At 39.1% G+C, this 15,176-nt stretch overlaps 1 protein-coding gene across 2 annotated transcripts in view; it reads right to left on the bottom strand.

The window, feature by feature from the left end:
• The window catches only part of LOC120733770 (glucocorticoid receptor-like), a 65,657-nt gene that overhangs the window by 13,475 nt on the left and 37,006 nt on the right, over positions 1–15,176 (bottom strand). Inside the window, exons 3-6 of one of the 2 annotated variants that reach the window (XM_040032166.1) lie at positions 10,809–10,978; positions 8,468–8,494; positions 4,279–4,395; positions 211–483 (exon numbers count right to left, since the gene is read on the bottom strand). In XM_040032166.1, the coding sequence (XP_039888100.1) occupies positions 211–483; positions 4,279–4,395; positions 8,468–8,494; positions 10,809–10,978 (587 nt within the window). The remainder of the gene's footprint in view (positions 1–210; positions 484–4,278; positions 4,396–8,467; positions 8,495–10,808; positions 10,979–15,176) is intronic. The other variant, XM_040032167.1, reaches the window with a different exon arrangement.

The raw sequence follows: 15,176 nt of genomic DNA, 5'->3' as shown, positions 1-15,176 counted from the left end.
ACGTACGACTGAGGCAACTTCCTTAACTGGCATCATGTGTTAAAAGAAATAGACAAGTGAAAGTGGATGTAGTTGTTTTTCATCATTGACTTGAGACCCATTAGTTCAATTTTCTAGATGGATTTACCACCAGTGATGGAGTCTGTTTGAGCAAGTCTGTGCATATAAACTAAACCAAAGGGAATCCATGGTAAAGAGCTTTTCTGTTACCTGGTAGTGACTTGGCCCACTTGACTGCAGAGACAACCTGCTGTCCCCCTAGCCTGTTGAGAGTAGACATGAGCCGTGATGAAGTATCTGGCAGTGTGCTGTCATAGCCCGAGTAGATGATCTCTGGTTCTATGGCCTTCAGTATGGACAGCATGGTCGGCACGAGTTGGGGCATGCTCCTGGGTACGACTGGAACAGGCATGTTGCTAATGGTGGGCTCTGATGCCCCAGCCCGGTGCACTTTCATCTTGATCAGCTTTTTGTTTTTCCTTGCTGTGAGGTGAGACATAGCAATAAAAGAGAGGTACAGAAAAAAAATCAGAAGATGCTTCAATAAAATAAATTGTTCACAAGCATTGTGTTTTCTACAAATGTTTTGTGCAAGGTGCAATCAAAACAATTCAGCAATTCTATGCATAAAAAGCATAAACTCTACCTCATTTCACCTCATTTCAGGCTGACTGGCTAATTTTGACCTTTCGAGTTCCATCTCCTTTCTAGGCACTGCTATTGTTTTTAGATCGCTTTCTGAAAATCCTTCACTGTGCAGCTCAAAGATCAGTTATGACTCCAAGAACAAATGGGGTTTTTTCTTGGAAGAGTGTGCAGTGTCCAAGACTGAACATCAGTTCAAGAGCCAAAAATATTGAGCTCAAATGGTCTCTGCTGTGGTACATGCTCTTTGTGTGCTCAGCTGCAATATGTAATAGGTAGTATTTTTGCCACATAAACACAATTTTTGCCACACCTGCAGTTCTTCTGCAGATGTCCTCACAACTAAAAAATAATGCAAGATAAAGGCTCGTGATTTTGACGAATTGGAGACCCAATGGGTATTGCAGACATACTTCTAGGAACAACAGCATCTCTGGAAGAGATCCAGACATGCACAAGGAGCAAACCCTGGACGGAAGGGTTGCTTCTCCATGGGCTGGGCAACGGGAACTAAAATTAAAACTAAAATGAAAACATATACAGTCAGTGAAACTAGAACTATAAAAACAATTGAAATAAACTGATCTGACCAAATTCTCTGGTTCTAGAAACACACAGAATACAAAAAAGTTACTTTGTGACATAAAGACAGGCTATTATGTCCTGAAGTGAATAATCAACTCAAAATTAGCTTTCACTGTTTTACTGCACAGTGTAATTAACCTAGAAAAATCAACACTGTAATGCATCCATGTACTGTATAAACACTTCTATATTCCCAGTTAACGCTAATAAGTTATTTAAGTTACACGCTTGCTTCACCCCACCTTACAACATGGATGAAGAAATTTCACTTTGAGTTTTAACAAACCAGTTAAAGATCAGGAGAGTGCCACATGCTGGTCTCTGCCCAGCAAATAGTTACAAAATCACAAAAAGAATTCCATTTATGAGGACATATGACTTAACAGTGGATGTTTCTTGTTGTTTTTTTTGTTTTGTTTTGCAGCTTCTCTCCATCAGTGTGACATCAGTGAAACAACAGAAATGGCAAATTGCTGTCTTTTTTGCCCACAACTGTACATTATCTAAGCCTCATTTGAACATTTCCTGCAACTAAATGTACAAAACGTCAGACTTTGAGAGGTTACCATGAAAAAACATGTTTTTCCCACTCTACCTTTTTTAATTTCCTCTCTTGGTGTTTCTATGGCAACTAAGAGCCTTTCTGCTGGAAGTCTGTCTGCTGATGCGCTGACTTCCATCAAATCCCTCTCTCTGTCTTTGTTCCTCTCACTCTCTGTGAACCTACCTTCACCCTGTGACCAAAACTGCACTTTTAACATGTAATCTCACTCAACGCTGATTCATACAAACTAGTAACAGCAATTTCATTCCCCTTAGGGAGCATCAAGCGGAAACAGCACAACAAGCAGGTTCTTGGTTATAAAGCTGTTGTTTTGTTTACAACCTGTTGCTTCCCAAAAATGTGAAAGATCATCAGGTAATAGAAGCTTTGGAGGCTTGGACTTAGTAGTGAATTAAGCAGTGATCAGTGTGAACCATATAGAACAATAAAGGCCATATTAGCCATCAGGCCATATTTAATCTATTCTTGTTTTTTATCTTTGTTCTTCCTTTATTTTTATACTAAACTACTAATCTCATCTGTAATCTAAAATGTTCTTTACATAGTCAGTAATCTGTCCTTTAGCTCAATTTTAAAGCTAAAATAAAAGAATGATAGTTTACCTATTTCGGGGGGAAATTTCTGTGCCATTGGATTCATAAAGTGTGCGTGTGTGTGTGTGTGTGTGGGGGGGGGGGGGGGGGGGGGGGGGGAATATGTGTGTATTCACATTGTTTATGTTAATGAGAGTGTGGGGAGTGAGTTGGAGGGTGGGGTGGGCTGCTTTTAACCATGTAAAGCACTTTGTGCTACATTTTTTTTGTATGAAAAGTGCTTTATAAATAAAGATTGATTGATTGATTGATTGATAACAAATTTAAAGTGAAATAAACTACTGTGCAAAAGTTTCAAGCCACTCCAATTTATTTATATCTTGCTAAAAAAAAAAGGGAAATAAGTACAGCAATTTATTGAAATGTGTGCAAACCTAACTGGAAAACCTGGATTTAAGGCAAAAATAGAGCCAATATATGGTTTAACCACCTTTACTTTTCACCACAGCTTTCTTGTAATTAAAGTACTCTACTAAAGTTATTTGGATACTGACTGCTTTTTTCCCCTCTTTCTACCAGGATGATCACACACTGGTTCAATAATGTTGAGGTCTGGTCTCTTTAGACCAATCCATGAGTGTTTCAGTTTGTGTTTTTCATTTTTTATACGCTTTTATTGTACTGGCAGTGTGCTTGGGATCGTTGCTGCACTAAAAAAATGTAGCTTTTGCTAATGAGATGCTTTCCAAATGTATTGCATGGCTAATCAAAATCTGACGCTACTTCTCTGTGTTTACAATTCAATCAATTTTGACAACACTGGCTGAAATGCAGCCCCAAACCATGACAGATCCTCCACTACATTTTACAGATGGCTGTATATGCTCACTGTTGGACCTCTCGTCTGACCTCCTCCATGCATACTGATGATAATTTGAACCAGAATTTTATTCAAATTATTATCATTCAGTCAATGAGACGTATTGTCAAAGATTTTCTGTCCAGTTCTTGTGTAACTTGGCCTCAGTTTACCTCAGTTTTTTTCTATGATTTCCATTCCTTATGAATGATTTCATGGCAACCACTCTTTCACTGAGACCACACTGCTAGAATGCGCCTTTCTTATCTGTTGTTACAGCTCTGTATCACTGGGTTCCTTTTACTAAGTAATGTGATTGTTTGTTTTTGCAATCAGAGTTATATGTGCAAGCTCCTTATCCTGATTGGTGTTTCCACTTGGCTCATATTCACTAGATCATCTGGGATTTGGACCAGAGACCTATTGCGAGAATTATACTGCCTAGAACCACTGCAAGTAGAACATGGACATCCAAGGAGAAAGTGTGACACTAAGTGAAATTAATACTTGAAGGGAAAATTAGGTTACTGGTACAATTAATTTCATTAAATGAACCAATTTGGATCAGTTTTTATTAAAGATTGATTACAAATTGTGTGGGACATGAACTTTTTTCAGCTTCTGAAGTTGGGGCTTCCCGAAAAACTTTAAGAACCACTGCCCTAAACTAAAGCTGCTCGCACTGAATCACAGCTGCCCTGAATGACAAATTGGCTGCACTTTGAAGCAGCTGCAGGGATTACTGCTGCAGTTTGGCTGTGGCGCTGGTCTAGTCATGGTGGAAGCCAAGATGAAAGAAGAGCAGTCAATATTATAGGCTGAACATAAGCCAAATGGAAGCACCAATCAGCAACAAGCCCTTGCACATACAGATGAGAGTCCAAGAAAAGAGTAATTCATACTTTAAGAGAAGAACTGCAACATCCACCTTTGTGTGAATGATCCAATCAAAGCCTGCTGGAAATATAACCAGCACAGGTACTTTACTTTACTTCAGAATATTGCACATAAGACAAGATAAAGATGCCCAGTTTTTCATTAAAGCATTGAACGTTGGCTGGACTCATTTAAAGATGGGTCTGATCATTTACCTTCCAAGTTCATTCCAGCTTGAAGACATTTTCTGAAGCGGCAGGCTGGACAGTTCTTCCTGCGGATCTTATCAATGATGCAGTCATTTCTCCCTGCACACAGGTAGTTGTGCTGGCCTGTAAATAGAAGAAGGAGAAGAAGGAGGGGGAAAAGAAGACATTAGCTAGCAAAGAATGTTTGAGAAGGATTAGCACGAGCAATATCTATGACCACACTAATGACCTGTTGATTCTACAGTAAGCCTAACAGGCTTGTGGGATCCCTTTGGTGTTAACAGCTTCACTTCCACAACTATGCACTTAGACTAGACAGCAAAATCCACGCCATTGGTCTTTGAGAGTAACGCACAGTCCATATCATTAACATTCCTATTATGGAGCATGCACCAGATTCTAAAACAGGTCCACATTTGATTATAGAGCATGGATACTTTTGATTTCTTAATAATCCTTTGTTACACAAGAAGGAACAGTTGATTTGTGACCACAATGAGGAAGTCATGTGAAGTCAATCACCACCTAAACTACTTTTTTTGGGGGGAGGGGGGGGGGGGGGGGGGGGGGGATATTTGCAAGCAATAGTTTGTTGTTAAAGAATTATGAATGCATATATAATTCTATATTTTACAGATGTGCACAGCTAGTCCCTGGTTGCACTGAAACTTCTTACTTGTTTAATGTTTGTAAATTCATTGAAGACATATTAAATGCTTTCATATTGTGGCAGTATGTCTTACGACAGTGCAACTTTGATTCTCTGAGATATCCAACCGAACCTTATTCTCTGCACTTTTCTATAAAGCACATTTTGGCCTGGTTGTCACCAATTCTCTTAGCTTTGTTATCTTTGGTTAAAATACTTTAATTACAATATCTTGTATTTTTTCAAATAAAAGATAATATTTCAATCCGGATACGCATGAGTCTGAGAGATGATGACATGTCAAAGCACTAAGTTACTTTGTTTCTTGAGCGTTCTTTTTGCTGATTAAAATTTGCCCCAAAATGATCCTCATTGCAAGTGTACAGCAGAAGGACAAACATGCCTGAGGATGAATTTGGCATTTCGTACATTAACATTGTCTCTTGAACACTTTCAAGATCACAATCTGCAGCATTTTGTCAATATAATTGTCAGGTCTGTATTTTTTAGCTGTGAAAGGCCTCACTAAATCATTGGGCTGTTGCTCAATATTTTATGGGCTATGCTTGAAGATCTATTTTATGTCTCAGTTATGTAGTCTTGATGCAACAGCGTTTTTGTTCCAGTGCATGTAACACTTATACGACATGACCTGGAAGCATCACATTAATCACTTTCGTTCTAGCAACAGATATGCTTTTTATTTTTGTGATGACTATTCAGTAGATAACCTATGCTGTGGAATTGGTCATAGTTTAAAGTTTCACTGTGACACTTCTTTGAAATCAAAATGGGATGATTAACTAGAAGTGTCTTTGATTTTCCCCATATGAGTAACTAACCCAACCAAGAATTTCATATGAAGTGTTGGTGGTGTTAGAAAAGTTGCAACTAATTGATATCCGCCAGAGTAAAGGATTCACAATTTTTTCACTACTTCCTTCAGTTACCAGTCACTGTCAATTGAAAGTCAGCACATTTCTATATTTCATTTCCACTGGCTTTACATAGAAGTCTGCTTTTCTCACAGTTGGAATTGTGTGTCATTGTCCGAAATAAGACTGCTTATACATAGGACACACTATAAAATGCACAAATCACAAATTAGAAGAGTTAAAAAATATATCAGGAATGCAGGCTACTTTTTCGACTTTGTGTTTACTCACTGGATTTGTGCTGCAAAGCACCAAGCGTCAGACTATAGTCTGCTCCAGCTCTGCAACACAAAAACATCCCTCCTCTTTCATTTGTGGTGTTCTTGTGAAAAATTGTTTGATAAGTTCATCCAATCTTATCAAACGAATATGTCCGTTCTGTGCGATTGAATTTCTACATTGTAGCTTACTATGGTGGGGAACGGTGAAAATCCTACTTATTAGTCACTCGTGTTATAATAGCATTACTCATCATGGTGTAATGGCTGTTCTACACATTATAACGAGTGGCAAAAGCAGAGGATTCAATAAATAGTCTTTTCATGTTACTGAAACTCATTATAATAGATGATACAACAAACTCTCCAGAAACCATTCATTTATTTTTTTATAGACCCGCTGAAAACCTTCTGCATGATTGCAGAAAAACTCATTGACTGTATACAAAGTCACCAGTGTCAGTATTCCCCCTAGGGTGGAGGATGAACACTGATCTCCTAATCTACCCTGATCTTTAAAATGTAATGCTTTTGATGCTTTTTGACCTAAAGGGCATTTAATTATACTGCTGGAGACATGTAATAAAATGGAAGAGCAATACTGCACAGTGTGTGACAACTTAAATTTCGTGGGCACTTAAAAAGGAAAGGAACACTATATAAATATGAAGAGAAGCACTATATAAAAAGAATCATATTATTCAATTGACAACATAAAAAAAAAATAGTACGTGCCTTTGTATACAGCAAAGCTTATCCAATGCTGTTTTCTTGCATATTTGACACATGTTTCAGGTCATAAAACAAATTTGAATATTAGATAAAGACAAGCAAAGTAAGTATAAAGTAAGTAAGTATAAAATGGTGCTTTTAAATGATGATCTAAGCCTCCCTGTCCCTTTGTGAATAACTAATTGCCCCCTAAACTTAATAACTGGTTGTGCCACCGTTGGCATCAAGAGCTCCAATCAAGTGTTTAACTGTCATTGAGCCTTTTACATTACTGTGGAGGAATTTTGGCCCACTCTTCTTTGTGGAATTGTTTTAATTCAGCCACACTGGAGGGTTTTCAAGCATGAATGACCTGTTTTAAGTTAATGCCAAATCATCTCAATCTGATTGAAATCCAGAGCCTTAACTAGGCTTAATGAAGCTCTGCTAACTCTGATATTCCCTCTCTATTTACAAGTAACTTCTTTACAACAGTAGCATCCTGCTGGTCCACCAGTGGGCAGCTCATACTGTGAAGAATGAGCAGCAGGAAGGGTTTGGTTTGCATTAACAAGGAATGAACATGGCTGAAAATGATCGGTAAACAGTAAAATATGTTCACAGATATGGTTGTACAAACAGGGATGCATACAGAAGCTACAGTGATCCAGGCAGAAGCTGAAAAAGAACTGAAGCTTAAACAGAGTCATTTTTCCCTGCCTGCCAGCACATACACAGAGAAAATTAGCACAAAAAGCAGGGATCAGCGCTGCTATATTGCATATTACAGGTGGCGAAACTAATCCAGATGTCCACATAGAAATCATGATAAACGCGCTACGAAACCCAGTAATAATCATAATATTCCACAATAAAAATTGGTGGTGTGATGACAAGATTGGCGCTGCATGTTGCAGCCGTCGCTGATATCACAGAGAGTCATTGCAAACAACGGCGTAAACAGCCATCTGTAGTGTCAAAAGTGCCAACTGAATCCCACTGGTATTCTCCCTCCCTTATCCTGCCCTAATCTGCTAACAAGGGTCTGGCACGACCCATCAGCAGTGGATGGTGAAGCCCGTAGCTGAGTTTGTAACCAATACTGGCATACAGGGTTAGTGGTTGGCACTGTGAAGTCACAGTCAGGAGGTCCTGAGCTTAAACGTGACCAGTGGAAGGGAATCCACTTTTTGATTCTGTAAAGGTAAACCACCAAATGTTTAGTATTTCATAATTCGCTTCATAATTAACAGAAGGAAAAATGTAACTACAGGGGTGGCAGAGGTTTCATTTCTCATGTCAGATCTCAGGAAGTAATGTGGGTTAAGTGCTGAAAAAACAGACCTAACTGGAGACAGCATGTGATTGCGTTTAGATCTATCATCGTAGAGGAAGATAAGATGAGGGGCATTCCAGACAGAAAATGAAGAGTGCAAAAATCATTCACAGGCAATTTATGCTGATTTAAATGACCAAATCAGTACATTTGCATGCATTAACAGATAGCTGGCGGAACAGGCTATGCATGTTTCTAGGCAGATTGATCAGTGCTGAAAAAGTACAGGGGACATGGGCAAATCATGAATGCTAAAATTTCCATCATCGTCATCATCATCAAAATAATAATCATTATTATTACTATCATTATTACTATTATTATTATTAAAAGTGTATTTATTTACCATCTGTGTTTTGTCGTGCTCTCCATCCTTCCCCATAGAGACAATGACCAGAGAAGGAAGAGGGGGAGAGAAAAACAAAAATGACAGGTATGACTTTCTCATTATTACTGTAGGCAGTGAAATTGCACTTTATATCGAATGCTTGGCAGTTACACCAGCACTGCATAACAAATACCGACATGCTGGATAACCGTTAATCATAATCTTAGTATACCATAGAAGTAAATATCGTAGATATCAGGATATAATTCAGGGCATACCAAGGGTTCTTGTTTCCAGTTTCAGTCTATCTGTATCAGTTTGTCTGATACTTTTTTCCTTTTCTATGTTGGAGACTGTGAAATGTTTCTATAATAAATTCCATTAAAAACCGGCCCAGTTAATCCTTAACTGCTGCAGAAGTCAAATTAATCCATCTACACCGTGTCCCCAAATATTCAGAGTAATGATTTCCCTAAAGCAAGTCTGATCGCGAGGTATTCTTTCACCAGCAACGCATAGAAATGAAAGAAAAGGACAGGGCTATGTTAACTGATACCTGAAATTAAGTGAGTCATTTCTGTGCATATTCAGTAAGTTTGGGCAATGATAAATTGAAGTTGATGTCTTAGGGTTAGGGTTAGTCGCTAATAATGACTTAAAATACACCTCAGAAAACCCTATCTAAGCAACCTGTAACACATCTGCAGAGGCAGCTTGTAGAAAGAAAGGGAATGGAAAGAGAGCAGAAGAGAAGCTCAGGGAGGAATGCATGACAGTAAAAGCATTTAATGCAAAATACGGTTTGTCAAATGCATTCTTGCCCTTCCCTCCAAAGCATTCTGACACACAAACCATTTAGAGATAAATATGCACATTGAAGTACATATGTAGCTAACCTTTTCTTACTTGTTTGTGCACATATTAAATAGGTCTATGTAACCACTGTGATTCAACAAAAATATAATCAAATCAAATCAAATACCTTGCCTGTGACAAGAACCAAGTACCCCATTAGAAGATACGCTCACTGGACATTTCATTAGGTACACCTGCTCAACTGCTTGTTAACACAGATATGTACACAGAAAGTTGCATGGCAGCAACTGGCTGGTCTGAGTATTCTGAGCTGAGATTTTCCCACAGAACCATCTCTGGGGGCTACAGAAAATGGTCCAATAAAGAGAAAACATCTAATGAGTGGCAAGTGTCTAGAATGCCCTGGCATTCTCTGGGTATTTTTTTTTCCCCAGAGGTCAGAGGAATGGCCACCCTGCTTTGAGCTGCTAGGAAACCAACAATAACTTGTTCCAATCAAGATATGGTGAAGAGTATCTCCGAACGCACAGCATGTCAAACTCTGATGCAGATGAACTACAGCAGCAGAAGAACCCACAAGGTCCCACTCCTGCCAGCTAAGAATGGGAAACTAAAGCTACAAATTCACATGGACTCAACAAAATTGGACAACTGAAAACATTTGAAAACGACAGGGTCAGAATTTAGTGTAAACAACATGAAAGCATGGATCCCTTCTGCCTTGTATAAAAGTGGTCAGGCTGGTGGTGGTGTTGCAACAGTGTGGGGGATACTTTCTTGGCACATTTTTGGTCCCTTCACACCAACTGAGCATTGCTTAAACGCCTCAGCCTCACAAGGCTTGAATAATCCCAAGCACATTGGCCTGTGGTGGAACCGGAGAGTCTTGTCAGCCAACAAATCTGCAGCGATTGTGTGATGCTAACAGGTCATGTACTGAAATCTCTGAGGAATGGTTCCAGCACCTTTCTGAATCGATGCCATGAACAATTAGGGCAAAGGGGGTCTAAACCAGTATGGTAAGGTGTACCTAATAAATTGGCTAGAGAGCGTGGCCACTTTATTGGAAAACTGGAAAAGAAAATGGAAAGATGATATTTCTGGATTACGGCCTTTCCTCTGCATGCTTTTGTTTTGTTGGTAATCAAAACCAGTTGTAAGCAGTCCCTGCTTTGGGGCATAACAAACAAGAAGGGGAATAAAAGAGGTGGAGAAATACAACTAATGTACTAAACCCACAAACAATTGAAGACATAAGATCTCACCCTGCACTCTACTATTCAACTGTGACCCTGAACTTGGAGAAATCATTAAATTCTCTTCTTCAGGACAGAGCAGAGATGTGCAGAAGCATCAAGAGCTGTAGTGTAACGGGAGAAAACTTGTAATAAATACTAACAATTTAGTGCATATGTATATAAGCATATGTAATTTAAACATCCATAGTACCATCATTCAAAATAAAACTGAATTTCCAGCATTAATGAGGAGTGTGCCGTGTCTGAGTGATTGAGGCAGTGGGTGCAGATTGCGGGAGACCAACCTTCAACGGCTCTCTTGAAGAAAACCTTGCAGCTGCCACATGTTACAACCCCGTAATGGCATCCAGAGGCCTCATCTGAGCACACCAAACAGATCTTATGAGTCTGCCCGCTGGTCTTGGATTGGGCAGGTACCACAGAGCTGCTGATCTCTCCTTCTCTGGGTGATGAACTGTAATATGTAGAGAGAGGAAAGAGGGAGAAAACATGAGTCAAGAATGCTGATTTGCAGCATGGAAATGTCATGTGTAGGGTGACTCATTCACACCACCTTTGAATGAGCCCAAATTTAGTCATGCAATTTTCTGTAAACGGATCCCAAATATACACAGTATTACAGAGACAGAACAAAGAACCGACTCAAATCTTAGGGTGATAAAAAAAAAAATGAATCCCTCATCGGAATTCAAACCCTCATAGTGTTTGCAGTGTTTTCCCCAGGTTGACACAACGCAATGATGAGCCAGATGTCTTTTCATTAATGAATGCTTAAAGTGAAAAACAAATCAACTCTAAGCCAAATCCAATGAAGCCTATCACTAACAGCTTCTCTGTGCTGTATCTAGGCTCTAAATCTCAGTCCAATCTTCTAAGTGTGTTACGATACAAAGTAAAGAATTTTATACTTCTTGTGTAATCACACACAGTCAGATTTACACACATGAAGTGCACTGTGAGGCTTAACTAGTCACTAAGAGCAACTTGACAGCTGCACTGCAAGTCAAGTGGCAGGATGCAAACCAAGAATACATTACGTCTGCTGTGTTCGACTGACACTGCCGTGTAATCCATCACAGGAATTTGACCGCATTAAAGGACTTAAATCTTTCCCCTGTTGTTTGTTTTGGTAGCACACTAGTTGGAATGTATATGGGGATTATGTAATAGGATTAGCTTGCTAAGCCTGACAATGACTTTGCGTTTAGGTCTACAGATATCTTGGCTCCAGTGCTGATACAACATCACTTCTCAACTAAGGCTTCAAGTGTTTTGCTGTCCATTTTCTCCACATGTTCAATCAGAACTGGAAAGTACAGTGGATTACATTAACTGGAACTCCGAATCCACCTCACAGATCAGCAGCACTGCTATCTAAAAAAGCATGACCCAAATTCACATGGCCTGGTTTCTGATGGTCACTGGAAAGACGACACTTGCTTATGTAAATTGGACCGCAACCAAGGGGAGTAGCGTTGATGGATCTTGGAAGACACCTTAAGCTAAGATGTCTATTCATATCTATGGTGAGCTAGTCAAGATGACTCCAATGCAGCCAAGTTTGAATGGTATCTGGATTCGGAATGCAGTCCCAGCTAAACTTCTGATCCCCATCTGAGCAAAGTATGCAATCACAAAACACAGAATACTTTTTCACAAGTACTGTTCCATTGCACCACAAAAATAAATGCACCTCTGTTAAATATGCATACTTCAATTTCAGACCTAGTTTTCTGCATCACTATAACCTCAGAGGCTAAGTATGGTTCATCAAACCCACAAACTGAAACTATTAGGAGTTTCAGCTAGAAGTACAGTAATCTGCTTCAATAGTCTAATCAAATTTGGCACATATAGGTTACGTGCAGACAATGTATATACAAAACAGTCCTTTTCCCCTTATTGTTCAGTTGATTCTGTACATAGTGCATATATTAGGACACACCACTGATCCTGATGCAAGATGGGATTACTTATAAAGATTTTTATAATAACTAAATGACTGCTAATTTTAATTACATGATATGTCAGTTAAAAGGCTATTGTCATTACATAGCCAAAATATCGATATGCTAGTGTGTGTGCTAGCATATCGATGCTTCCTTGTCACAAGGGATCTGGCAGAGTTTTACACAAATATACTGATGGGCGATTATTTTTCATTTCTGCTACAGTCGTGTTTTCAAAGGGCTCGATGCGGTCCTTTCACAGGACTTTTTAAATGAGTTGTTTTAACAATGAGGATCATACCAAAAACAAACATCTATGCTATTTGTTCATCATCAACCTGGCAAACAACTGCACTTGTGGTGTCACAGCTTTTCAAATCTGAAGTCATTAGGTAAATCATTTCCAGCATGAGCAACTGAGCCATAATCGTAAGGAAACAAACACAGAATACCTCATTATGACAGGTATTGCATAATATTGTAAATTAAGTCTATAAAATTTGCTTTTGCAAATGTGGAATTTCCCCAACACGCCCATTTGGGATGCTACAATGAAAATTCAAGCAGACCTTAAAAGAGTTAAAAGCCCAAGCATTTCAGTGGACATAAAAACCCTTTATTTCTTTTTTTTCTGAGAGGTTTGAATATGAGTGTGAATGGTTTGTCTGTCTCTCTGTGTTAGCCCTGAAGCAGACTAGCAACCTGTCCAGGGTGTACCCTGCCTCTCATCCTATGGTCGTTGCTTCTAAGGATAAATGGAAGAGTATAGACTGATGGAAATCAAATCAACTTTCAATGTGTTTAAACTTTATTTGCCACACTGGAACTCTGTGAATGTTGGCAAATGCTCCTGCTATGTGCTCATCTTTCTGGTGCTCTCATTACTCGTCTACTTTAAGGAGCAACTGATGAAACTGTGGACACTTATTATGGGGCAGAGCTTGAGCTGTAAATATCTGGACTTCTAGGAGACCACAAAAAAGTGGCCAGTGAAGTGGGAGACCACCTGTGACCAATCATCCGATTTAAACAAATGTAAACACAGAAGTTTAGAAAGACTGACAAATGCAGGCATCTCATCCTCTGCAGCTGAAGTGGAGGCAATGTGTCTGTTTAGATTTTCAGCCATCTAGCTCACAATTGTAGTTGATCTTATTAAAACTGAAGAAGTCTCTTGCACTGGCAAATAATACAGCTAGCTTTCACGTTCCCTGTTTGTCATGAAAATGTGACAAAATATCAACTGCTTGGGAAGAAGAGGGCAGTAGACATATGGACACATTTTGTATTTGATATCACTGAAAAGAAGATGCTTTGAAAACCGTATGGAGCAACCCTCATGACCAACTTTTACACTTTTTATTTTGGGTCAACTGAATAAATCTCATATTGAGTCTACTATAATGTTATAATATTTAATCAACTTAAGCTAGATTAAAAATAAAAGAATTTAGATGCCAAAATTATGGCTAAGACTAAAACAAAATATCCTGTCAAAATTAACACAACTGCAATGTAGAGTAGCTATATTTTTAAAAAAAAAATTTATCTTATCATTTCTTTTATTCTCATTTTTAATGTTTAAAAGTTCAGTAAACAACAACAACAAAATGTCACATGCTACAAATTTCTGTTCTGGTCTGTTACAGCATGACTCAACTGCTGGTAATGTAAAATGACCACAGGGTGGTGTTTGGATTAAAGATTTATAACCCCCCCACCCCTACTTGCGAGCCATTTCATATGCTCCTCCCACTGCTGAGACATCATGTGTGGCTCTGAGCCATGTAGCACAGAGTCAAGCCTCATTAGGAATGCATACTGGGCTAGAGCACAGCAGACGTGCACACAGTCGATCGTTCTCTGATGCACACACTCACACGGGCAACAGGGTTTGTATGTACTGACAAACAAGCCAACTCTGCACAGTGATTAAGACACAAAGTGCCAAATGTACACATGCAGAAAAGAGAAGTGTATTAACCCACCTACACACCTACACACGCATTAACCAATACTTTCCAGTGGGGGGGTTTGAGCAAAAGGCACGAATAAACACAAAAAGCAGGTTGCAGTTCATGGCCCTTTGCTGCTCTTTCATCACCCAAACTGCCTTTGGAGCGTATGTGTGTATTTGTGATTTACTGCACGGACTTTGCTGTATCAGTCTAGAACCTGGTCTTAAAAGGCAAATGAAGGAAAGTAAAGGCTGGGCCATGATGACAGTGATTTCCCACACCCTTTTACTTCTACCTACAAACACTGCTTTCGCTGCGTGCGTTTGTGTTTGAACACATGCTAAGAAAGAGTATGTGTCTAAAAATAGCATATGGTGTTCATTGTAAACTACATTCCATTAAAATGGATCCTGATTTATAACTAATCGCAGTAATGTGTTGTTTAATGGACACCAGTAAAAATTATATTATGTGATATAGCAGTAGAAGACATAGAGCAGCATGGACAACAGTCTTAAATAAATAAATTGCCCGTAGCAGCCATGGAGAGACTGCGTGAACTGAGCTGACCTGATCTGTCACTGGGGAATCATATAACAGTAACTACAGTGGGAACTGATATACAGTAAGCCTAGTTTTTCCATTCAGATCAAAGCTTTTTTAGGCTAATGTGTGGGAGCAGAAAGTATGAGGTGCCCATGGGAGGGATGTAGAAAATAAGAGCATTCACAGTGTTGGATCCTGA

Source organism: Simochromis diagramma, unplaced genomic scaffold, assembly GCF_900408965.1.
Source record: "Simochromis diagramma unplaced genomic scaffold, fSimDia1.1 OVJJ01000216.1, whole genome shotgun sequence".
Lineage (NCBI taxonomy): Eukaryota > Metazoa > Chordata > Actinopteri > Cichliformes > Cichlidae > Simochromis > Simochromis diagramma.
Note: the sequence above shows the minus strand (reverse complement) of the source record. Positions and strands in the feature narration are given on the sequence as shown.